Here is a 25,805-nt window from a genome sequence, read left to right as displayed (position 1 = left end):
ATTACCTGATTATTATTTATAGGATTATAATTATTATTTTAGTAAATCTAAAGGATTCTTTGGGTTTATTTAAACAACATACTGTACACACACACACACACATATACAGATAGATGCATGAACTACATTAATACATCCAATTAATATTCAATACTTTTATTATCATTATTCTATATTTTATTTTTATTGAAGCATCATTGAAATATGCTGAAGCTACGTGAACCAGCACAATGTTTTATTCATCCTGGAATCAAGTCAATTAAAAATATTTATAATCACTATAACATCTTAATATATTATCAGTATATTTTCCCTCAGGAAATCCTTATATATATATATATATATATATATATATATAATGAATGATATATAATCCATTCATGTCATGTGTATAAATTAGATATATGTGGCTATATGTTCATGTGAAAATACAGAAACAGACTGAATACTGAAACAAACTGAAATGTTTACATTAAAACATATTATAAATCTCACACAGTGTAATATACACCAACACAACTCATCCCAGCACTGGGCTGGAATATCAGGATCTGCTGCTTGAGGACGTTACGCACTGTTCAGATCAACTCTGAGAGATTTGCAGGTAATGCTCTGGCTTCTGAAAAATAAATGACATATATAAATTTTATTATATATAATATATCCAATATATAAAATAATAAAAAAATATCATTTGTAAAATATAAAAATGCTTAAATACTGTATACACACACAAACGCACTGTTCAAAAGTTGTTTTTTAAAATATTTTTATTTAATCAAAATAATACAATAAAAACTAATATTGTCAATTATTACAATAATATATATATATATATATTTTTTTTTGTATATATATATATATATTTTTTTTTTTAAATATATATATATATATATCTTGTTTTTTTTTAAATAACGCTGCTTTCTTTTTGAGTGGAAACTGATAAAAATAAAGGTTTTATGTACGGTACTTTATTTTTGCTTTTCATAAACAGGGAACCATTGATAACAGTAACGATATGTTCTACTATTATAAATGTCAGAAACTGATGAATAGAAAGTTTAAAAGAACAGCATTTATTTGAAAATGACATTTTTTTGTAAAATTATGAATGTCTTTACTGTCACTTTTGATCAAATTTAATGCGACCTTGCTAAATAAAAACATACAGACTCCAAACTTTTGTAATAATATATATACTGTATATATATATATATACTTAAATATATGGATTATATGTAAGCCTGAAATGTGACACAGGGTCATTACCTGAGCTCTTCCAGGGCGAGTTTGTTTCGTAATCTGACGTCCTCGCTGATCGGGTACACCATGAGGATCATGAGGCCTGTGGTGATACAGGCCACCGGGGCGGCGCCGATGAGCAGTTTCAGTGTGTAGACCACTGGAGGGGGCTGTCTGCACGCTCCTGTGTCATAACCAGCAAACCTACAACAACAACAACTGTGCATTCAGCTTTCATGGGATATATTCTGTACACAAATAATCATTCATTTACTTGATTTACTGACTGGTTTCCAAATGTCAATGTCAAATTCTCAATATTACAGTGTTTACACCAGTGGTCTGTCATGAATCATTATTTCCAGAGTAATGAAAGAGTGCTCTCACTGTAGACAGAGTGTGGACACTCCAAGAGAAATGCCTGCAGCAAACTTTGTGAAGAAGGCATATAGGGAGTAGAAGATCGCCTCGTGTCCCTTTGAGTTGCGGTTTGCCAGTCTGAAGTCATCCACTACATCTGGTAACATTGACCTGAGCAACAGGAAACACAACACAGCAGAGGCATCATTCATCATCTCATATTAAACATTGACATTGGTACCATAAAGCCAAATCCTCTTTGTAGACGGCACATAAAATCTGCAATTTACTCATTTGGGGCTTTTCCAATCAAGCAGAGTCTATCTTTAAAAACCAAAAAATAGCATGACCCTGCCATGGAACCTGTTATTTGGAGATTACTGGTTATTAAACCTATATATGAAGGTTAAAGCTTGGCCGGATAAAATAAACGTTGTAATACGTTCTTTATGGATAACTTTTAAAGTCGGCATGAAACGGAAGTAGTGATAGTCTACTTCCCTTAGTCTACTAAGGGAACAACTTGAGGGTGAGTGAATAATGACAGAATTTTCATTTTTGGGTGAAATATCCCTTTAAATGCATTCATAAACTATATTTATAATACATTTTGAAGACAATGCTGCTTTTTTTCATTGCCGCTGCTTTTTTTTCATTGCCACAACAAAAACGAATCTACGCATTATTCTGTGCTTTAAAACAAAAAACACAAAGTATTGGATGCATATTCTTGTTTATGCATATAGTGCAGTATTATATTTCGGTTTGGAAGACTCACCATGGTAACAAGAGAGAAGCAGCCACACTAAGCCCAGACGATACGGCCACAACATATGCCACTATCAGATTAGGGATGAACACCAGCATCACTGTGAACGGCATGATCCACTGCACGGATGACAGTTTGAAACATAGGCATTAAACCATTTATAGTTGCAGTAAGTATGCTTTTAACCTCCAGAAATGTATAATGCATTTGATAAACATTTTAAAATGGCTCCAGTCAAAGGGTACAACGGGGCTAAAGGCACTACTTTCATAGTGTATGGAAAAATAGATCTGTTTTTATTGAACATTGATGGAGCAACAGATTTTGTGTGAAAATAAATCATAAAAGCAGTTTGTTTGTTTAAAAATCGTATAAATGTATGAGGTTGAGAGGTGGGCCTTTTACCCCACATACGGGGTAAAACTAGCATGGGGCAAAAGGCACAAACTATTGATACAAATAGCTAAAATAATATGTTTTTACTTGTTACTAAGTTAATACTTGTTCAAAACAATCACTTTAGCAAAGTTTGTACTGTTTTTGGTTTATTTTGATAAATAAAAGAATTCATTTTTGCTTAATAAATACTGTCATTAAAATATGTTGATTTAAAAAAAACACAGAAACAAAATTATTTAAAAAAGATTATGAAAGCATTGAATGAGATCCCATAATAATTAAAAAAAATCTTTATAACAAATAAATATGATATTTTATTATACGATTAATGTCATATTTTTAAATGATGGTTTCATTATAAATATGGTGATTATCTCTAAGGACACCCAACTTAATATATATTTACCATCTGAATCTAACCATGTCATGTCAACAAATGGAAAAGTCAGTCGGCTGTTTATTATCATGTTAATTATTGTACCTTGAGCCTCAACGGCAGAAGCACTTTTTACCCCAAATACCATACTTTTACATTTTCATCTGTTATTAAAAAACTGTTGCTTTAATTACCTATATTAATTAAAGTAGCGCAAAATCAACTTTGCGCTGCTGCCCGAAATTGCGTCAAAGTTTGGACAAATTTCCACGTGCATCATCAAAAGCGGTTGTTAAAGTCCCCCTGTAGTCAATAATTGTATCCCTCAAAACTCATCTTTGATCACCAAAATGACATATTTAAAAGTTTTTTCCTTGAAAATAATTTTTTATGCCTTAAAATAGCTTGAATGTAACTCTACACCCTTGCCTCATTTAGTATAAGCGGTTCTATTAATATGCAAATGAGCCCCGCCTCCACTCACTCACACCAGCTCAGAGATCCACTCGTTGGCGATCACACGTTGACCTGATTGGTTACAAGGTAGTTTGTGATGTCAGAAACACCAGTGATTTCAAACCGCGTCTTTGGTTCACTGAAGTTTTAAAGGACAAAATACTCGGCAATGGTGCTGACTCATGAATTTGCACATGGTTTGTCTTATATACAACATTAAAAGCTTGAAAAGAGCTGTGTTGTGCCATCTAGTGGTTTAAAAGAGAATTAAGTCAAATGTGCCTTTTACCCTGGTGTGCCTTTAGAACCGTTGTACCATAACAGTGGTCAGTGGTCTAGAAAAGGCCATTTATTCAGTATAAGACTAGTTTCCCAACATGGTGGCTGTAACTCTGAGATCACATGACCAGCAGAACACTATTGATTTTGATTAGGCCACTATTATCAGACACATTCAGAATAAACACTGCTATATGACACACTATATAGTAAAAAATACCCAATAATTGCTGTTGCTGCAATAATTGTAGTATCCTTTGATCATTTATAACTGAATAAAGAGTCATCCAAATCACTGATTAAGAAAAAACACTTGATAAAGTAACAATTACTGTAATGCCGCAGAATGCTGCTGTCTTCTTCCCGAACTTCTCAAGGAACCACTGCCAGAATGGGATACTCACTGCTGCTGACATCTGGGAAGATATAGGAAGAAATTCAGTCACAAGTTCATTCTACCCAAGATACACACATTAGAGAATTATAGAGAGCTTTGTCTTCAGTTCAACGTCAGCAACAAACAAACAACTGATGACAGGTCTATTGAAATGGATATGACATCAACAATATCTGTTTATTGAATAAAGTTCATAGTGGTGTCAGCTTTATCAGGTACTCACCAGAATTGTCAAAACAATGTTCTGAAAGTGATCTCGAAGCTCCACCGCATACGTGCAGAACAGCACAAAGTTACTTTGTATCAACTGCAAAAGGAGACAGCGGCAAATGGACATATAATACAGTTATAATGATGTCATTAATAAATCCAGCCCAAAACACTGTGATTAAAGGAATAGCTCACCCAAAGATGAACGTTTTTGACTTTCATGTTGCGTCGGACAAATAGCCCACGGGTTTGGAACGACATGAGTGCGAGTAAATAATGACAGAAGTTTCATTTTTCGGGTGAACTATCCCTTTAAGAGAACCTGAAGGCCACATTCTGGGAATATATTCAGAGTTTCAAACATGATGAAACTGTATATGCTGCTAATAAATATAATAATTCAGTTAGATACAACTGAACAAACTATTGTAGAATGAAATACTGGAGGGAAAGTATGTTACCTGGATGGCCACAGATATGAAAAGGAAAGCTGCCGTCAGAGTGAGGTAAGACCCGTGCTTCATGACCAAAATAAAGCCCTTATGGAAAGGAATGGATTTGTCCGTTTTAGTAGCGTAGGGATCTAATGCAGATGGAAAAGCGGAGAAAACACAAGTTAGATATGTTTTCTGAGGTACAGTGTGACACTATTATGACACATTATAAGGAAAAGTTATTCCCCAACCAAAAAAAAAATATTTTTACTGGGACGCAAAAATATATTTTAGACAGTAGTTATGCTGCAGTTTTCCATATAATTAAAGAGTGAAAGACACTGTTGCCTTTGGCTTGCTCAGTTGGGGATATTCAAATTAAATGACCCATCATACCACTGATCAGCTCTACCAAACTTGGATGTCTTTTCCAGTAATAAACAAACACTGTTAAGTTGTTTTGATTGATACTGTGAAGCAGCTTTGATACAATCTGTATTGTGAAAAGCGCTATATAAATATATTTGACTTGACTTGACTTTCAAGCTAAGAAAAAAAAAAAGCGATTAAATAAGTCTTCTGAAGCCATTCGTTAGCTTTGTGTGTACTGTGAGTTAGAATTCACTTAAGTAATTTATATTTATAAATATAATTTGCACTTGCATGTATTCAAACTTGACGCGTATGCCATATTTGAATATAAGTGAATGGATTTTGGTCTGTTTTGTTCTGTTCACTTCACACAAAGCTATCATACACACTACTCTTCAAAAATTTGGGGTCAATATGGATGCAAAAACAAGGGTGCATTAAATTGATCATAAGTGACAGAAAAAACTTTACATGTATACAAAAGATTTGTATTTTAAATAAATTATGTTCTTTTGTACTTTCTTTTCGTCAAAAATAATCCTGAAAAAAATGCATCACGATTTGTTTTTAAAAAGGATAACAACAAGAAATGTTTCTTGAGCATCAAATCAGCATATTAGAATGATTTCTGAAGGATCATGTGACACTGAAGACTGGAGTAATGATGCTGAAAATTCAGCTCTGACATCACAGGAATAAATTATTTTAATATAATTTAAATAATAGAAAAGTTATTTTAAATTGTATTAATATTTCACAAAATATTTTTTTTTACTGTATTTTTTTTATCAAAATAAATGCAGCTTTGATGAGCATACCGTAAGAGACTTTCTTTCACAAGCAATAAAAAATCTCAAAACCCAAACTTTTGAATGGTTGTGTATCTTCAGAAAACATAGGATATACAGCTGAAAAGTCATACGGACTACTCTTGTAGTGTGTTTAACAGAGATCAACAACTCCAAACTTCTCTTTAGACTGTATAGAAAAGAGCAGTGTGCATCTCCTCTTGTATTCCACAGAAGGAAGTCATTTGAAAATGTTAATTTTTTGGGGGGTGAACTAAGCAAACTTTTCCATTCGGATGCAGTGGCAAAACAAATGTATGCCACATGATTACTGCACATGCTCACCATCTCTCTCTTTGACTCCCAGAAACATGACCACCGTACAAACCAGAAACAGCCCACCGATCACTCCGGCAGCGATCATGTACACTTCCTTCTGTAAAGAGAAACAGACCATGAGAAAACAGTCCTGCAACACATTTCCTTCTATCTTTAATACATCTTAATCTTTGGTTGTAGTTTTATTCCAGTACATGGTTGTCATGTTCCAAATTCAATATATTAATTTGGGTGTAGCACTGCTTTAGACTTCGTACTGTATGGTCTTGCAAATTTTAGCGAGCTCAAATTAGGTGCAACCCCAGAAAAGAGGAACTTTTCAATCTATTTCCCCCAAACAGGAACTGCTCTGCCCTAAACAACCTCAGGATTGTTTGCTATTTTTCCACGGACCGCGGCAAGCACTTCATTATTGTTCCAGATCAAAAGAGCCGTTCCAGAGGAGACGGTTGGCGCACCCTTCCTTCTCACCGCCTTTCGGCCCGACCACAGAAGAATGCGCGGTGACACGGTGCGTGTTGGATTCAGCCCGGCCGCCTCAGAGAGCTTTAACCAGAGACGCTCTGCAGTCCAGCTCCAAATAGCTGTGGGCCTTCATGGTTCTCCATCATGGGTTTCCACTATGGAACCCTCAGCCACATCCACAAGCCAAGCCTGTCGGTTCACTCACAAGTCGGTTTTGACTGACATGGAGCTCAGTGGCTCTCGGCTCAAAATAGATTTATACACCCCCCAAGACAAGCACATTAATTTATTGATTCTGAGGACTCTGATGAATATAAATTGATCCTCCGAAGGTCAAGCTCTAGAAATCCATTCTTCATTAAGTTTTGAAGGGTTTATGGTTGGATGAAATCATGATTGATGATTTCATGGAAAAATACTTTTTCCCCACTACTGCATATACAATATCAAAGCATATTACATTATTATTATATTCAACAAATGTTTTAATGAATATATATATACTGGTGAAACTCGAAAAATTCGAATATCGTGCAAAAGTTCATTTATTTCAGTAATTCAACTTAAAAGGTGAAACTAATATATTATATAGACTCATTACATGCAAAGTGAGATATTTCAAGCCTTTATTTGTTATAATTTTGATGGTTATGGCTTACATCTATGAAAGCTTTTCACAATATTCTAATTTTGAATTTAGTGTTTTCATAGCTGTGAGCCATAATCATCTCAATTATAACAAATAAAGGCTTGCAATATCTCACTTTGCATGTAATGAGTCTATATAATATATTAGTTTCACCTTTTAAGTTGAATTACTGAAATAAATTAACTTTTGCACAATATTCAAATTTTTCTAGTTTCACCTGTATATAGAATACGGCCGTTGCTGGAAGCCAGTGATTATAGTTTATAAAGTTTTAAATCTTTTTAAAAATGAATAAAGCCTTATTTTAAAAAAAACAATTCTTACAAAAACCCAACGCTTGCTTCAGAAGACATTTATTAACGTATAGATTACTTTTATGATGGATGGATGCGCTTTTTGGAGCTTCAAAATCTCAGTTATTCACTCCCATTATAAAGCTTGGAAGAGCCAGGATATTTTTTAATATAACTCCGATTATGTTCGGCTGAAAGAAGAAAGTCATATACACCAGGATGGCTTGAGGGTGAGTAAATTATGGACTAATTTTCATTTTTGGGTGAACTATTCGTTTAAGCCCAGTGGTTCACTACTGCACTTTAAAGGGATAGTTCACTTTGAAATTAATTTTTTGTATGTTTTAGCTTACCTCAAGGGCATCCAAGATGTAGGTGTCTTTGTTTCCGCAGTAGTTTTAATTTTGATATTTGTAGGTCAAACCGTTCTTGTCTGTCAGTCATATAATGCAGGTCTATGGTCACCACCTCAAAGAGCATGCACAGAGAAGTCCAAATTAAACATGATTTAATGACTCGTAAATGTAAGTACACATTGATGGCCTAAGACACGAAACGAGCGGTTTGTGTGAGAAAACGAACAGTATTTATATAGTTTTTACCTCTTGTAACCACAGCCACGTCCAAATGATCTGAGGGCGCAGGCGCTTCGGTCTGCGCAAGCGCCGGAAAGCTCCGGAAGTGATCTCTCGCGCGTGTACGTCACTCATTGTTTACACAGAGATTTTGGAAGTGTTACCTTTTACTGTAAAGATCTAAACATGTTTAGATATACAGGAAATCGCAATGGAAGACGATTTCGATATATCAACAGACAACGTTGAATTTTTTTCGCAACCGCGCGAGAGATCACTTCCGGAGCTTTCCGGCGCTTGCGCAGACCGAAGCGCCCGCGCCCTCAGATCACTTGGACGTGGCTGTGGTTACAAGAGGTAAAAACTATATAAATACTGTTCGTTTTCTCACACAAACCGCTCGTTTCGTGTCTTAGGCCATCAATGTGTACTTACATTTACGAGTCATTAAATCATGTTTAATTTGGACTTCTCTGTGCATGCTCTTTGAGGTGGTGACCATAGACCTGCATTATATGACTGACAGACAAGAACGGTTTGACCTAAAAATATCAAAATTGAAACTACTGCGGAAACAAAGACACCTACATCTTGGATGCCCTTGAGGTAAGCTAAAACATACCAAAAATTAATTTCAAAGTGAACTATCCCTTTAAGGTGAGTTTTAATAAACTGTGACTGTGACACGTACAGCATGAGACAGAAAGTCCTGTGATAGCGCCAGGGATCTGATGATCTCTGTGCCACTGCTGTTTGTCAGGTGACCAGTCGTCAGGTTCCGATGCGGACAGTGCTTCAGAGTGTGTGCGCTCGCTACAATCTGACCCTGAATAGCGGCACCGACCAGCGTCCCAAGCACCTCCACCGTCATACCTGCACATATGCAAGGAGAAATGAGTTAAATCATTCTTTACATTCAAACATATGCAGTTCTCAACATAAGCACTTGGCAAGCATTCATTTTAGGATTATTAGAGCACAATGAAATCAGATGTTGATATTCTATCTAGAGCAAATCTAAACATGGGTTTAAAGATGAACAATGTTGTCTGTGTAGCTGTAAGCTTACGGTAAGCTGTAGCAGAGTCTCTCTCTCGCTGGTCGGTGCTCAAGAACATGGTCAGGGCGGAATAAGGCACATGGAAACACTGCAAGAGAGATTAAGAATAAAATACAAGACAAACAGTGATTAAGATGGAAACTGAACACTGAAATAAATGTCTTATGAAAATGCAATACATTATTGCACAAAAAAAATAAAAAAAAATAAAAAATATATGCTTAATGTGAAAAAAATTCAATATTAAACCAGTGAATAAACAAATTATTTAGTGTAGACTTTCCTAAAAGTTTTTGCTGCGCTTTAGGTTGAGCAAAGATTACATTTTGGCCATATTATAGCTTCTTCAGACCAGGTTTTGGTTTCTAGGTTTTTTAAAGCAGCCGTACATTATGGTTTTCATAAAGAACCAGATAATAAAAAGTTCTCATGGAGGTTAAATAGGACCACCTATAGTTCAGGCAATAAAATTATTTTTGGTTCTAATTGGAAGCTTTATGTTTATTATTACAGTATGGAGAGTTCTGTACGCTCTCATAAGTGATGATCTAAAAAAAGGCAAGCAAAATGATGAGTGATCCAAAATTTAGAGCATGTACATTTATCAGTGGTTTCATAACTATCATCTTTCCCATTTATATTATGTTGTATATCATTCTAAAAAAAAAGCTCATAAATCAATGCTATTCATTTTAAGAACAACAACTGTGTAGGCTACTTATAAATGTGCGGTGCAAAATCAATATTTATCAAAGTACAGCAAACCTTCCTTGAACTTGCTTACATATTGCATTGCATGCTTACTATAAGTGTGCACTACTGTCATCTATAGCTTTTCTAATTCTCACGAAAGCCAAGTCAGCCCTGCGGCAGACCAACGGCCCAAACGGCTACCAAAATAAATCTAACTACAGAGTGCTTCTCCAGGAGGGCTTCTGTTTCTTAAGAGTTCCCCATATTGTCCATTTGACTTCCATTAAGGGTTTTGATTCTGAGTAGCTGGAAGATTTGTTTATTTAAACATAAACCAAAGCTTAATTATGAAAAACGGACTAATTAGAATCATGTAAACTACCGGTGCTACAACCTTATACATGTACACTAACAGCAGCTGGTGTTTCTCAGCTTTGTGCTCACAGACAATGGAGAACGCTAAAAGAGGAAAGCAGCATTTATCCTCTCTGGTGGTTTCGGGCAGGTTGTACCATGTATTTATCAAGTAGTTAGAATGACTTTTCATTACAGCGTAGACCAATGTGGTCAGAACGGCTTCCCCACTCCAGCACTTATTGGCGGGTTTTTACGGAGGACAGAATGAGCCAAGCCATAGTAACAAAGGATAGAAACACAAATAAATCATGGAAAACTCCATGCAGAGATCAAAGAGGCTGGGCTATAACCACACTAAATTTTGTTGACAAGCATTTTTAGCAAGATTAAATTAACTTGAGAAGCAACACTGCATCAGATACACTACCTATCAATAGTTTGGGGTCAGTAGGATGTTTATTTTAAAGAAATGTGTTTTCTTGTTAATCTGTAGACGATTATTTATACCATTAAATTATAGTACAACTCTAAGAACATCGAAGCAAATCTGCTGGATACTTACTGTGATGAGAGTTTGGTAGAGACAGTAAAAGCCCAGATACCAGATGAACCTCCCATTGGTAAAAGGTGGGACAAACCAAAGGTAGAAGTAAGAGACCACCACAAATGGAGTGCAGCCCACCATCCTGGAGGAGAAAAGGACACAAAAGTCTTAATGCAATTAAGTGTAAAAAGACAAAATGTCAGTAGCACTTTATTTTACAGCCCTGTTCTCAATTAACATATCTACTTATTATAGTAATTACAATAACTGGGTAATAACTAGGTAGCAATCCTGAACCTACCCCAAAACCTAACCTTAACCCATGTAGTTAGCTTATATTAACCAGTACTTTCTTAGATAAGTACACTGTAAGTACACTTAAGTGCACATACTGTAAAACAAAATTGTTTATTATTTAGTGATGGTGAGATATCAAAGTCCAATTTTACAACATTAAATAGATAGATAAATGAGATCATCTGAGTATGATTATCAGTATGCACATGATTGAGAATGTGAAAACAAACAAACAAACAAATGTTTTTGGGAAAATATTTCTGGCAAAAGTCATCTGGTCACAGGAAGTGCTAGAAAGAAAAATGATCTAAATAACATTGCTAAATTTGCTAAATAACATTGTCTTCAATAGATGTCCTGTGGTTGATCTTCCATTTTAGCTTATGAACTAATCAATATAACCTACATAGGGCAGCTTGAATATCATCTTAAAGCTACAGTGCACATCTATAACAGATTTGTGTATCTGTGTATCAATTTTGTCTCTGTCTGTATGGACGCTACAGCAGATCGGAATGATCATCTAAAACAGTGAATCGCACACTGAGAGTCTTATTCTGACGAAGTCGTCTTCACAGAGTGAAGCAGGACGTGGGGAATGTGTTGGCCATATATAATTCATACTGATACAAGCCTTCCATACTGTGCCATTATGGGAGAGGCAGTCAGCTGGAGGGTTGAGAGGATTTCAAATACACAGCTGAATGTGCATTTTCTCAGCAATTTATACCCATATATCAGCTAAATTATATATTCTACACTTTTAAAGATTTTTTAAAAGTGCAATCTATCCATGGATTCTTGAGGCAAAGGCGTACAAGAAATATACGTTAAGTAAAGAAATTATGCAGATGTGAATGTTTGGGCAAAATATTGAAATGCCTTTACATGTATTAACCATTAAATGTGTTTGTCATTAAACCTTACTTGTTAATCAGGTAAAGATGAGTAGATAGCTAGCTAGCTAGCTAGCTAGCTAGCTAGATAGATAGATAGATAGATAGATAGATAGATAGATAGATAGATAGATAGATAGATAGATAGATAGATAGATAGATAGATAGATAGATAGATAGATAGATAGATAGATAGATAGATAGATAGATAGATAGATGGTTTACAGGAGTCAATTTCTATGAATCAAACATCACTGCTCACGCTGTTCATTGTGTGCAGGAAACATTGGCACACGCTCTAACGAGAAGAAATTTGGCGAAACCGCAAATGGACGCACACAAAGCTTTCACAACTAGATTTTGTTTTTGTCGCATTTTAGTCACAGTCTATAGCCCTGTTTTCCATATCTCCCTTTGACTCAGGAGCGAGACTTGTCCCACAGTAAGCAACCGTTTGCTGAATGCTGAATTCAGGTTGTTGGCTTTCATACTAAATTACGTGACCTTGTCAACTCTAGAAATATCACAACCCTGTTCCTGTAAAGAAAACCTCAATGTTTGGTCAGGTACTTTCTAAGCAGTTTACCCTGGACACACTGACCTCTGTGCCACACTGCTTTTCACTTTCACAGAGGATAAACAACTGTGAGCAAACAAGCAACAGAGAACAGGGAGGTAAAGAGAGTGGCCAATTCTGGCACAGTCCAGATGCCACTACTGCAGTGTGGAGCAACTTCTGTGTGCCCTGCTGATTGTTCGGCCACACAAAGGAGCCACCGTACAGGGGAGAGAGAGAGAGAGAGAGAGAGAGAGAGAGAGAGAGAGAGAGAGAGAGAGAGAGAGAGAGAGAGAGAGAGAGGGAGAGAGAGAGAGAGAACAGGACAGACGGGTTCATGTGAATGGAGAGAGACAGACGGTTAGGAACCTGGGTGTGCTCTTTGATACCAATCTTTCATTTAAAAGTCACGGTTCTAGTATCTGTAAAACCGGATTCTTCCATCTTAAAAATATATCTAAATTACGGCATAAGCTCTCAATGACAAATGAGGAACAGTTAGTTCATACATTCATGACATTCCACTACATTCATATGTATTTAATGGACCTTCTATCGCCCTACAATCCATCGCGTTCTTTAAGATCACTAAATTCGAGGTCATTCCTAGGATATCTAAGTCCACTAAAGGAGGGAGGGTGTTCTCACATTTAGCTCTTAAACTCTGGAATAGCCTTTCTGATATTGTTCGAGGCTCAGACTCACTGTCCCAGTTTAAAACTCGATTAAAGACGCATCACGCATCTCTTTAGCCAAGCATTCACATAATGCTTACCTTTTATACTACTGTTGAATCAGATCGAATGCATTAATATTATGAACAGCAGCCATGCTAAATATTTCCCATCTGCTTTTCTGCTGTTATCTCGGGACGCTAGTCCCGAGGTAAATAGCGTTCGTCAGCTCCAGTTTGTATCCAGCCTCTCACGGAGACTTCAGATGCCTGCGATGAGATGACTAAACGCCTGTGAAGAGACGACTCGACGCATGTGAAGAGACGACTCAACGCCGGCGATATGTTATGCCCTAAATTAATACATGATTAACTAACTGTATTTTTTCTATGTACATTTCTGAAATGCACTTTCTGTAAAGCTGCTTTGAAACAATATGTATTGTGAAAAGCGCTATACAAATAAATTTGAATTGAATTGAATTGAATGACATCAAGGCTAGATTATTGTAATGCTATTATGGGTGGTTGCCCTGCACTCTTAATAAACAAACTACAGCTGTTTACTGTAAACGCAGCAGAGTTCTTACCAGAACCAGGACGTTTGACCATATTAGCCCGGTTCTATCAACACTGCATTGGCTCCCTGTTAAACATCGGATACATTTTTAAATATTGGTGATTACTTACAAAGCACATAATGGTTTAGCTCCCCAGTACTTGAGCGAGCTCTTAGCGCATTATAGTCCTTCACGTCTATTGCGATCTCCAGAATTCCGGCCAGTTGATAATACCTAGAATATCAAAATCGACTTCTGGCTGTAGATCCTTTTCCAATTTAGCACCAAAACTCTGGAACAGTCTTCCTACCATTGTCCGGGAAGCAGACACACTCTGTCAGTTTAAATCGAGACTAAAAACACATCCCTTTGACCTAGCATACCATAACACATTATAAACTTCTATAATTCAATGTTAGGCTGCATAGATTAGATCAGCCGGAACCGGGAACACTTCCCATAAATCCTGATGTACTCTTTACATCATGAGAAGAATGGCATCTACACTAATATTAGTCTCTCTGTTTATCCCCTATGGTTTATCCCGAGGTTTACCGCAGTCTGCCAGATCTAGGCCGTATCCAGATCTGATGAAGGACCTGCGCCTGGACACGACGACAACGCAGTCCTGAAGTGTCAACTATCCTCTCCCCTGTGAAGGCCTCCTTCCCATCCCTTTACCTCTGTACAGATTAAACGTTGTCAAAATAGTTCCGGTTCACATGGCTACGCAGAAGCGATAAATAATTCTGTATTATACATTTTAATGGCCAGACAATTAATTTGTTGAGGTTAATTAATAAAGAAATACTACACGCCTGCGCACATATATATTCAAACGCGCATACCTATAGACCTTATGCACCAGAGAAACGAGGGCGCCACCATCTTTAGAATATTGTCTTCGAACTTCCGTTTTTGCGGTCGCTCTGTATATCTCTATGGCATCGCTGTCCAGGAGTAATTAGCTGGTGAAGTTGATTTACTTATTGTAGAGTTAATGAAAGTTATCATGAGCATTGTAATGTTTATGATAAGCATTGTAAATATGTCTTAACAAATGGACCTTGGGAATTTTTTTTAACGAGCCGTTCATTCATAACTAGGCAAGATCGCTGTGAAAATACAGACCGGAAGTCAAAAGACAATGAGCTCAGCACGGAAAAGGGGCGTGGCTACATAAGGTCTATAAACACGTAATATGCATGTGCACGCCTGACGCCATAATGGTTTTCACAGGTTTGCGTTTTTTAAAGCTTGCGCAGAGATTTGTCACAATGTCTGGGTGATGTCCCCTGGGTAGCCACTAGAGGTCCTCTTCCCCCAAAGGTGTCAGTCACTATTGGACTACAATCCCCATCACCCTTGTCGGACTCATTATTCATTACCACACTCAGCTGTTCCCACTCACCTTGTTAGTGTCTGTCTATTTATACCCTGTCTGTTTAATCACTTGTTCTGGAATCCTTGTATTTTGTCACCCGCTTCCCAGAGTCAGTCTTGGTTTGGTTAAGTGTTTATTTCTTGTTTTTGGACTGCTTACATGGACCTTGACCTTTTGGCTGTTCCTGGATTTATGATTACGGATTACCCAATAAACTGCACTTGGACTATCACCCTTTTGTGTGCGTATCGTGACAAGATAAAAAAAAAAACCTTATTATAGGCTTGCACCTTGGAACCTACTTCAAGGTTTGCGTTCTCGAGGCACCAGGCACTGTCGTTATGCGGATGAGTGGGCCGGAGCGCGTTAAGGGTTTTCTGTTAGAACGGTGTCTGGGGCCCTGGAAGTCCCCACCCACTGCAGGTTTTGGACTCTGAGGAATTTTCAGACCTCGAAAAGGGCTCATTCGAAAGGCCCCGTCCAGCACTACGATCGATTAGAGTTTGGGGAATATTGAGCGAGGGGTTCTCGAGATATAAGCCGTCGTGTTAGCGGCCCCTAAGTTAATAACTAATGATCTTTGTAACGGAAGTGAATCAATCAAAACTAAATTTAGCTGGACTATAACTTTATTCTGGAGCTGCTGTAAAGCCAAAACAATTTCTGTTACTTTAATTTCCTATTATCACTCTAAAGCTGCTTTGAAAGAATCTATATTGTTAAAAGCGCTATATAAATGAAGGTGACTTGACTTGACTATGTAAGGTGCTGAATGTGAATGTGAGATGACCTGATATTTTAACTCTGGGAGCAAAGTAACCTGAGGGAAAAAAGCCTGAGACCACTAGGTAAAATGCACTAATAAAAATAATTCTGTGTTGAAGTAAATACTACAGAAAAAAAAATAAAGTAATTTCTACATTACTTGATTAACTTTCTAATACTGTTAATCATTCACTGGGGCAGAAATTGTAGAAACAAAGTCTAAATGGCCAAGATAAATTGACTCCTTGTTGATAATTTTACATAACTTAGTTAAGCAGTTTTTACTTAATTCTATACATGTGAAATTTACTTAAAAATATGAGTGCAAAAGAAAAATTAAGTAAATGTATATCTTCATTTTTTTAAAAGTGGTCTCTGGACTTTTGGACTGTACACATAAAATAAATATAATATAACGATACAAGATCATAAAAATGTAAATGTATGGTACTGACCTGTTAAACATTAAAATATATCTTTCCAGATAAAAAAAAAAAAAAAATGTGGACTTTCATGCGGACGTTTAGACCCCACTGTACAACCCATAATTACTCACACAAAAAAAGATAAAACATGATAAATTTAATATAATGATAAAATAAACAAATAAATAGGGTACTGATGTGTTAAGAATTACAATATTTGTTAATAATTTTTAATGAACGTTATGAAAGTGTTACCCCAAAAAAATGCATACAAATAATTTTTTTTTCTATAAAATGAGCTTACTCACAACTTCCCTGTTTCTGGAACAGACTTTATATTTTTGTGGTATTAAATCATTTCTTTGTACGTCAAAGAAAGAGATTTAGATTTAACAGTCCGATGAACGTTAAGAGCTGCACTGAGCTTCCAAAACATTAACATGAGAGTTAAAAGAGGTCAAAAACCTGTGCTTTGAAAATGTCACTGATTACGTAACTAAAAACAAAAGAAATTTCAAGCGTGATGCCGATAGGATGAGTAATATTGCAGAATTCCCCCATTTAAAAGAGAATGTAGAATCTGTAAATCAACATTATTGTCTTTGTGTTGGCACGGCTTTAGCATAATAAACACAGAGACACACCAGAAGGCCCACATGGGCATGGCTGAGATGTTCTGCAGTGATTCTCTGAAAACAAACCCTAACTACTTCCTCCCAGACTCCATGATGTCACATCAGAGTGTAATCAGAACTTCCTGTCAGGCACTCACATCTTGGGCATGTCGTCACTTTAATCTCCTGAGACGTCCACAAGCCCATTTTAAGAAGCCTTCAACCTTCAGAAACCTGTTTGTTACTTGCTTAGATGTCATTTGTTAGAATATAGGCTAGTGATATTTTGACTAAACCCTGAACTAAAGGCAGGAATACACTACACAACATCTGAACACCAGGCATCATACTCTTGCTGATTTTGTAAGTGCAAGGGTTCCGGAAGTATTATTTCCATTCATTTTCTCCATAGGATAATTGATTTTTAACAATAACTTAAATAACTTTTAAAGACTGCCTTACGGTAAGCTACAAGGTTGTTAATCTATGCTATTTGCTTCTTTTGAAGCCATCAGCCCGCATTATTTCAGGATATTTTTTTAAATAATCATGTTTAACAGTGCAATTTGTGGTGAAAAACTACATGATTTGCAGAAAATTCCAACAATCAGAGAGTCGAAAAGAGCAACATGTGCCAACAGAGCTATTTAGCTCCGCCCACTCCCATAAAGCACTGTGAACGACGCTCTCAAAATACTTAAATATTTGTATATGGATGCATATTTTGCAATGGAATTAAAATATATAGTTTTAATATATATAATCAACATTTGTAAATGTGTAGTTTTATATTTCTCCATCGTTTTTAATTCGATTATGCTGTTTGCAATGCTTCATCGGATTGTAGTTCTTTCCCTCATTAAAGCCGTTAAGTATAGTCTTGTACCTTTGTTTTTTTTGGTCAAATTTTCGAAAACTTTTTTGCTTTAAATCAAAGTTTATAATGTTACGATTCGCCTCTGGTTGGCTTGGTTCATGGCTTATAATGATTTAACAAAGACGTATTTTAAAATCCATATGAGAAAAAATCAATGGAAAAAATACTTCCGGAACCAGTGCCGCTGAAAGAGTGGACGGGCACTAATGCTCTTGAAAACTACTGTATGTGTTCTAAATTGGCTCAAAATATCAAACATGTTTGAAATTCTTCAACTGGATGCTACAAATCGGATTCTATGCCCATTATTTTCTGTAAAAGAAAATGAACTCTGACTGCTGAAAATCTGCAGACTTGCTTTGATTTTCTAAGTTAGTATTTGAATATTCTTGCCTTTCTCATCAGGAAGCAATACATCAAAAATTATTTAGCGTGAATGGCATGCCTTTAGTATGAGAAAAACAATAGGTGCACTTTCAAACACACTGCTTCATTCACCAGTTCTCATACGCCACTCACCATGGCATGAGTCGTCCAATCTTTGTCCATTTACTCTTAGTAATGAAGAATCCCACAATGGGGTCAGTAACTGCCCCCCAAGCCTTACCGACGAACAACACCATGGAGGCCTGGAACGGGTTAATCTGTCAGGAGAAGAGAAAGTGAACATCTAGGCCTACATTAAGAAATACCATCAAACCGTATGTGTTATTCATACTGTATGGTTCTTGAAAATCAGAACAAGAGCAGAATCATTAACACAGGTTGAATTATTTTTGGCTTCTGTTTCTATTAATCAAATAATTAATAGGGTGCTATTCTGTGATTAATATGCTCTATTAAAAACCATATCCTCAAGTATTATATCACAGTACCTTCCAAGTCTCAAAAACTAAGAAATGCAATTTTCTTGAAATTACATAAAAAACCCATGTCAGACCAAGGGAATTGCCCCAAATGTTGTCCCAACTAGGCAAACGAGTTGTCCGAACAAAGAATTTCATATTGGTGAAATGTTAAACATTTGTGTGTTCCCAGCATGCATTGCACTCTGAATAAATTAGGTGTTTATTACTGTTATAGATAAAAAAAAAATTACAGTGTGGCTTCTTATTTCATTAAAACACCTAGAGATCTCACCTGTGCAATGTCAAGTAGATATATCTGAAGAAAGAATGCTGTTGCGCTCCCGGCGACTTGATTCGGTGCCCCTCCGATGGCGAAACATAGTTTGCTACAAACAGTGAGCTTCTGATCCAGATGAGTCTGAAAAAATGGGATTTATTAGACGCAACCATCACAAATACTGGTTTTTTTGGGGGGTTTTTTTTGGGTGGGGGGTTCTAAGGTTAAATTTGGAAGCTGATTCCATTCTTACTTTGCCAATGCGAGTTTCATTTTCAAATATTTCTTTTTTTATTCAGTATTTTTTTTAATCATTTTCTTTGATGTTGACTCTCTCTCTCTCTATTTAATATAATTTGTGTGTGTGTGTATATATATATATATATACTGTATACACACACACATATATATATATATATATATATACATATATATATATATATACACACACACACACATATATATATATATATATATACATACATACACAATTTTTCAACTTATATTGATAGTAGCAGTAGAGCCATAAAAACAACCATAAACATGCAAATAGTTAAATCTCTCAAATAATGTGCTGTGAATTATATAATGGTGTTTTCACCTTTTCAAAGTATTTTTTCTCCATTTGATGTAGTCGGTCAGTACTTGATGAGGTTTTAGGAGTTCTTTTATTGAGGTTTTTAGGTGATAATCACAGCATCTGTCTTTGTGCTGTCGGTTCAGAGTTTCTCTTTTCTCCATTCCGTGTGGGATAGTTTGAAGGACCCTCAGTCCCGAAACCACGGGACATATTTAACCCAGATGCTTCCACTGCTGTGAGTGACGGGCTATTTGATCACAGAGAACACCCTTAAAATAAAGGTTCTTCAAAGCTTCTTTTAAGGAATGATTTTTTTCCCTATATATATTGTTCTTTCTTCTGTGCTTCTACAGATTTGTTTGTTATAAAAAATGTTCTAAGAATGTTGTGCTATTCCCATTGGGTTATGAAAATAATTAAAATTAATGTTTGCTGAACATTTAAAACATCAATTTTTTTAAACGTTTTAAAAACCTTTTTTCTTGGTTATGTGACTGTTAATGTTCTGTAGACTAACTAGACTAGACTATCTGAGACTAGTCACAGAACCTGCATATTGTTTCCCTAATGTTGGTTTAAATGCTTCTATTGCTCTCTTCATTTGTATGTCGCTTTGGATAAAAGCATCTAAATGATTACATGTAAATGTAACGTTCTTTGAGAACAATATGGAAACGTTACTTTTGAATGTTCTCTAAAGTTGAAAATAAACAGATTTGGGACGACATGAGAGTAAATGATAAAGAATTTTCATTTTTAGTGGAACTATTCCTTTCAAATGAAACCACATCACTTAATTGCACTTGCCATTCAAAGGAACCCGGCAATGACACAATGGAAGCAACACGGGTGTAGTGAGTGACCTCTCTTTACCGTAATGATTAAAGGAATGCATACGTTTTGAGTGGCTTTCTGAATGTAAAGTGTTTCACACATTAAAAAGGACACTTATCCCTTGGAAAACTCTGTGGATAAGGCGTAAATGTGTGTTTTTGAGGGTGTGTATGTGTATGTGCGTGTGTGTGTGTCTGCATATGTGCGGTGTGTGAGTAGAAAACGGAGGGGAGATCCTTTCAACACATAAAAGGGAAGTCAAACCGCCGCTTAGAGCCATATATTTATGAGAGAGATCTTGGAGACAGTCAGACAGACATTTGGTGCTACAGAAGTCAAACACTCGTCTTTGAGTTGTTAACTCATTCATTCATTCATCAAAGCCGGTGTTTGGCGTCTCCAAGTCAACGTGCACTCTGGGTACCCTCACAAGAAACACAACCGCAGAGGGCAGGACTGATCGCTCTTCAAAAGACGCTGTAATTAACTCACTGAATTTCCCCCTCACGTTCTCAACTTCACCATGATGAAAAAAAGATGAATGACTTCTGAAATCACAATTTAGGAGGTTAAAATATTATTATTCGGATCACTCAGGCAAGAAAATCAAAAGATCAGAGAGTTCACACAAGTTATATACTTTTAATCTAAATTCGGATGCTACTGAACAACAATTATGCCTCTAAAAGAGGAAAAGTACGAGGATTTGATGGTACTGACGTGTGAAATGAATCAGGAAGATTGTGTGCTAGAGGCAGATACTGGTCTAATTCTGGTTTATCTGTTAAGCATCACTATTGCACACTGTGAGCTGAACTAACCCCCTAAGTACAAAGTGTTGTGAAAAAAAAAAACAGTTTCTTAATTTTGGATACTTTTGTCTTGTTTTCTGATAAGAATATCTCAACACTCTTACAACTAATATAATTGAGAAGCAGAATTGTACAAAATAAAATAAAATACATGGTTTTAAATGATTTTTTTCTTATTTTTAACACATTGGCAAATAGTTTCCCCCCTTGTTTTAAAGCATAAACCTCACTTGTAAATATACATGTATAATAAAAGTTTGTAATTTGCAATAATATATATATATAAAATGTATACATAAACTTTTATGTTAGATGTGATGATTAATCACGATTAATCGATTTGACAGCACTAATATTAATACTTTTATATTTTTAATGGAAAACCAGACAAAAATACTGGCATGAGGTATGCTAATACATGATTTTCAGCAGTCAGATGTTAAAAAAAATTCCAGAAAGAAAATCTGACTTTCACTGCCGTTTAAAAGTTTAGGGTGAGTAAGGTTTTTAGCACAAATCCCTTATCGGCAGAGCTGCAGTTATCAGAAATAAAGTCAAAACTGTAAAGTAGCCTACAAATACAATTTAAAATTTCTGTTTTCAATTTGAAATATTTTTTTAAAATATAACTTATTTCTGTGACGCACAGCTGAATTTACAGCATCATTACTCCAGTCTTCAGTGTCCCATGATCCTTCAGAAATCATTCTAATATGCTGATATTCTGTGCAAGAAACATTTCTGATTATTATCAATGTTGAAAACATGATGTCTTTATTCAGCATTTATTTTAAATATAATTATTATAATATAAAAATCATAATTTTATATTATAATATCATATATTCTATTATAAAAGAATATAATTTTTTGTAACAATATAAAAGTCTTTACTGTAACTTTTGATCAATTTCATCCTGGCTAAATAAAAGTATTAATGTCTTTTACTCAAACTTTTGAACGGAAGTGTACATTGAACAAGGGACTCAGAGAATCTTATTGTGGGATCTATTGACTTGGGTTGGTAGACAACCACTTCGCAACACACCCTGGAGACCATCCACAACACTATAGCATCATGGATCGCTCGAATTCTCACAAAGTTTGTTTTTGTGGCTGTTATCATGATAGACACAAACAGGAAGTCGTTGAGTTGAGACACAAAATATCTGACTTCCTCACAGATTGAAAACAGCAAAAGCTTGATAGCAGCACAGAAGGGTGGGAAGACGGAGTAAATGTAATGCTGACAAGAGGACCAAACTTTCCTTTTGGAATTTTGTCTCACAAAGCTTGTCAAGAACACATTTGGGACATATTTTACCCCAAAATCTATAATAAAAACTATTATTATTCTTTTAACATATACACTCACCGGCCACTTTATTAGGTACATTGCTAGTACCGGGTTGGACACCCTTTTGCCTTAATTCTTTGTGGCATAGATTCAACAAGGTGCTGGAAACTTTTTCTTTTCTTTCCGAGATTTTGGTCCACATTGACACGATCGCATCACGCAGCTCAATCCAGACTGGCCATTCTCCTCTGACCTCTGGCATCAACAAGGCATTTCCCCCCACATAACTACTGGATATTTTCTCTTTTTCTGACCATTCTCTGTAAACCCTAGAGATGGTTGTGCGTGAAAAAGCCAGTAGATCAGCAGTTTCTAAAATACTGGCACCAACAACCATAAAGTCACTTAAATCGCCGTTCTTCGCCATTCTGATGCTTAAACTTCAGCAGATCGTCTTGATCATGTCTACATGCCTAAGTGCCTTGAGTAGCTGCCATGTGATTGGCTAATTAGATATTTGCGTTAACAAGCAGTTAAACATATACAGTGACATTATTTTCATGATAATAAGCACATATTTTAAGGGGGGAAACATGCTGAATAGTCATGATAATTGTCTCTTTTTTCCATCTGATTTTTTGGGTGAAATGTGACCCGGACCCATGATGACTCCATGATGTTTGTGAGATTCAACTGAACTGAAACTCTTTGTGCTTAGCCTACTTTCTCAGAGTTGCTGCTCTAAGCTGCTTTTCCCTGTGTATGTTTGCGTGAGGATGAATCTGGATGATATAATGAAGGGTTTAAGGCTTCATGCCCAGCGGGATTTAAAAAATGCATTTTATCATTACACTTGCAATGTCAAATCGACCCTGGACTTTCACCTCCAATCTGAATTGCGATTTTTTTTTTTCCTGTGCAAAGAGTATGAAAAACAATATCAAGCTCGCAAAACCCAGACACGCAAGTGTAGCAATAATTTTTTCATGACTGTGGAGGCAAATGTTCTCTGATGGAGTCTCAGTAGATTCAGACTGCATGAAAAAAACTGGTACATTGGTCTGTACAAACATGCCAGAGAGTCATGTTAACCATAGTAACATAATCGCTCTTTATCAAGTATTACCGTTAACATGTCCAAAAAAAGCCATGCTAAAAGTGAACCCCCTACCATTTCCACTTGAAATCTTTAACCTTCCACTATGAGAGTCTCCGTCTTTCCTTTTTGTAATGGCGTGCGTGAGAACAAGAGCTCCATTAGTGTGTTTTCCATACATTATTGACACACGACTGCCATTTTCCCCTCGACCAGAGGGTCAGCGCAGAAGAACGGCACAGACTTTATTTCACTTGACAGATCATCCCTGACATTTTTTTTTCATGGATGAAGGTCATATTGCTTACAGATCTGTCTACAATATGCTATCTTAAATTTGAATAGAACAAAATGCCAATATTTGCTGTCTGACTGCATTTACTTGTCAAGGAACATGCAGTGAAATTCAAAATGAATAGAGTGATCTCTCCAAAAACTCTAAAAAAAGGCAAATATTCATTGACTTAATCTATAACACTCAATTGTGATAATGACAGGGAGGAGCTTTTCATTTACTTTCAATGCACATTATATCTATTTCTAACCCAGATGATAATACACTGCAGTCTGTGGCATGTGAAACGAATTCAGGTCTGATTACAGAAGTGATTTTTTGACTGGTGCAATGGTTAAACTCAAATGTAATCTTGTAATATACAACTTAAAAATACAGTTTGTGTCTTTACAGCAGTATGTACTTGTGGGTTCAACTGTCTGGCAGTCAGTGCTACGCCTAAGCAGCCTTTGGGCATGTGTGTGTTGGTAAAGCATCCATTCCACACAAACATTCCATGTGCTCATTAAAACATGCCATTCCACATACTTTCATAACGTACAGATCCAGAAATGTTCAGACCGGCGGTATCATAACAAAAATATGTGTATATTGGTACCTGTTCCCCCCTACTGAGTGTTCATCAACTCCAAAGTGCACAATACAGTTTATTTTTACACTCAAACATTAATTTGTGCAACCCAAAGTAGGCAGGTCGATTCAGTCATGTTATATTCTTTTTCACTTGACCATTAATTTATATACATTTAGATTTCAAGCTGATTTAAAAAGACACTGCAGTTTGCACATAACTCACAGTTTAACACAGGAAAAAAAGAAGAAGTGAGCATCACATTGCCTTACCTGTGGTGGTACCTTGGTGAAAGAACTTTCAGAGTGCTTCATCATGACTTTATCCCCTGATGTGACCCGGGCTTTCTCCCCCTTTGCCATGGCACCCGGTGTGACGGGTACAGAGACAGCAGCTGAACTCTCTGGCTTCTCAGAGCTGGCTACAGCTGTGCCTGCGTCCATTCACATACTGCAGCAGCGAGAGGATGGGCAGGGTTAGATACAGATGCTTCCCAGCTGTCACTCACAGATATGAGCCAATCAGAGTCCTCGCTCTACCAAAACAAGCTGCTTACCTGAACCGGATAGCATACATCCCTATGCTGTCACAAAGACACCAAAACACTAAATAAACACATATGCAAAGTAAGAGTTTTTCAGGCAGTGAATATTAACATAAAACATCTAATGGTCACTTTTCCAGCAGAAATACTTTTAGTTCATATAATGCTCAAATAATGATTTGTATTCCATGCATTTTTTATATCAAGCAACATATTAATTTGATTAAATAAATATCGAGTAAACATACTCACAAAATGAAGAGACATAAGCATAGATAGATAGATAGATGGATAGATAGATAGATAGATAGATAGATAGATAGATAGATAGATAGATAGATAGATAGATAGATAGATAGATAGATAGATAGATAGATAGATAGATAGATAGATAGATAGATAGATAGATAGATAGATAGATAGATAGATAGATAGATAACCTGAGTGATGCGGTGAAATGCACATCTGCTGCAGCGGTGGATGAACTGCGGGTTCATTCCTTCACACACTCATTCTGCAGCAGCACGTTCGATAGTAGTAATCACAA

At 36.2% G+C, this 25,805-nt stretch overlaps 1 protein-coding gene across 3 annotated transcripts; it reads right to left on the bottom strand.

The window, feature by feature from the left end:
• Positions 1-214: 214 nt before the first annotated feature.
• On the bottom strand, positions 215-25,805 carry mfsd2b (MFSD2 lysolipid transporter B, sphingolipid). Of its 3 annotated transcripts, none has more exons than XM_056269251.1 (16): positions 25,699-25,805; positions 25,271-25,319; positions 24,987-25,164; positions 19,245-19,370; positions 18,624-18,748; positions 11,076-11,199; positions 9,473-9,551; positions 9,095-9,276; positions 6,428-6,518; positions 4,950-5,071; positions 4,502-4,585; positions 4,214-4,297; positions 2,381-2,490; positions 1,630-1,773; positions 1,270-1,446; positions 215-619 (listed from the first exon to the last, which is right to left on the bottom strand). In XM_056269251.1, the coding sequence occupies exons 3-16, from the start codon at positions 25,155-25,157 to the stop codon at positions 568-570; spliced, it is 1,671 nt and encodes a 556-aa protein (XP_056125226.1). In that variant the 5' UTR covers positions 25,158-25,164; positions 25,271-25,319; positions 25,699-25,805; the 3' UTR covers positions 215-567. The 3 variants fall into 3 exon arrangements, with proteins under 3 accessions (XP_056125226.1, XP_056125227.1, XP_056125228.1); XM_056269252.1 differs by having other exon boundaries at positions 6,428-6,515; XM_056269253.1 differs by lacking the exons at positions 24,987-25,164; positions 25,271-25,319; positions 25,699-25,805 and adding an exon at positions 19,831-20,023.

Source organism: Rhinichthys klamathensis, unplaced genomic scaffold, assembly GCF_029890125.1.
Source record: "Rhinichthys klamathensis goyatoka isolate OS25496 unplaced genomic scaffold, OSU_Roscu_1.1 h1tg000281l_1, whole genome shotgun sequence".
NCBI lineage: Eukaryota > Metazoa > Chordata > Actinopteri > Cypriniformes > Leuciscidae > Rhinichthys > Rhinichthys klamathensis.
This window is presented reverse-complemented; position numbering and strand designations above follow the sequence as displayed.

Bases quoted from the DNA above. Each gene is read 5' to 3' on its own strand.
- mfsd2b (XM_056269251.1), bottom strand. From the start codon at position 25,157: ATGGACGCAGGCACAGCTGTAGCCAGCTCTGAGAAGCCAGAGAGTTCA. The intron at 19,371-24,986 runs GTAAGGCAATGT...CCATTTTTTCAG, and splicing joins TCACCAAGGTACCACCACAG to ACTCATCTGGATCAGAAGCT. The intron at 620-1,269 runs GTAATGACCCTG...TTTATTTTTCAG, and splicing joins CTCGCCCTGGAAGAGCTCAG to AAGCCAGAGCATTACCTGCA.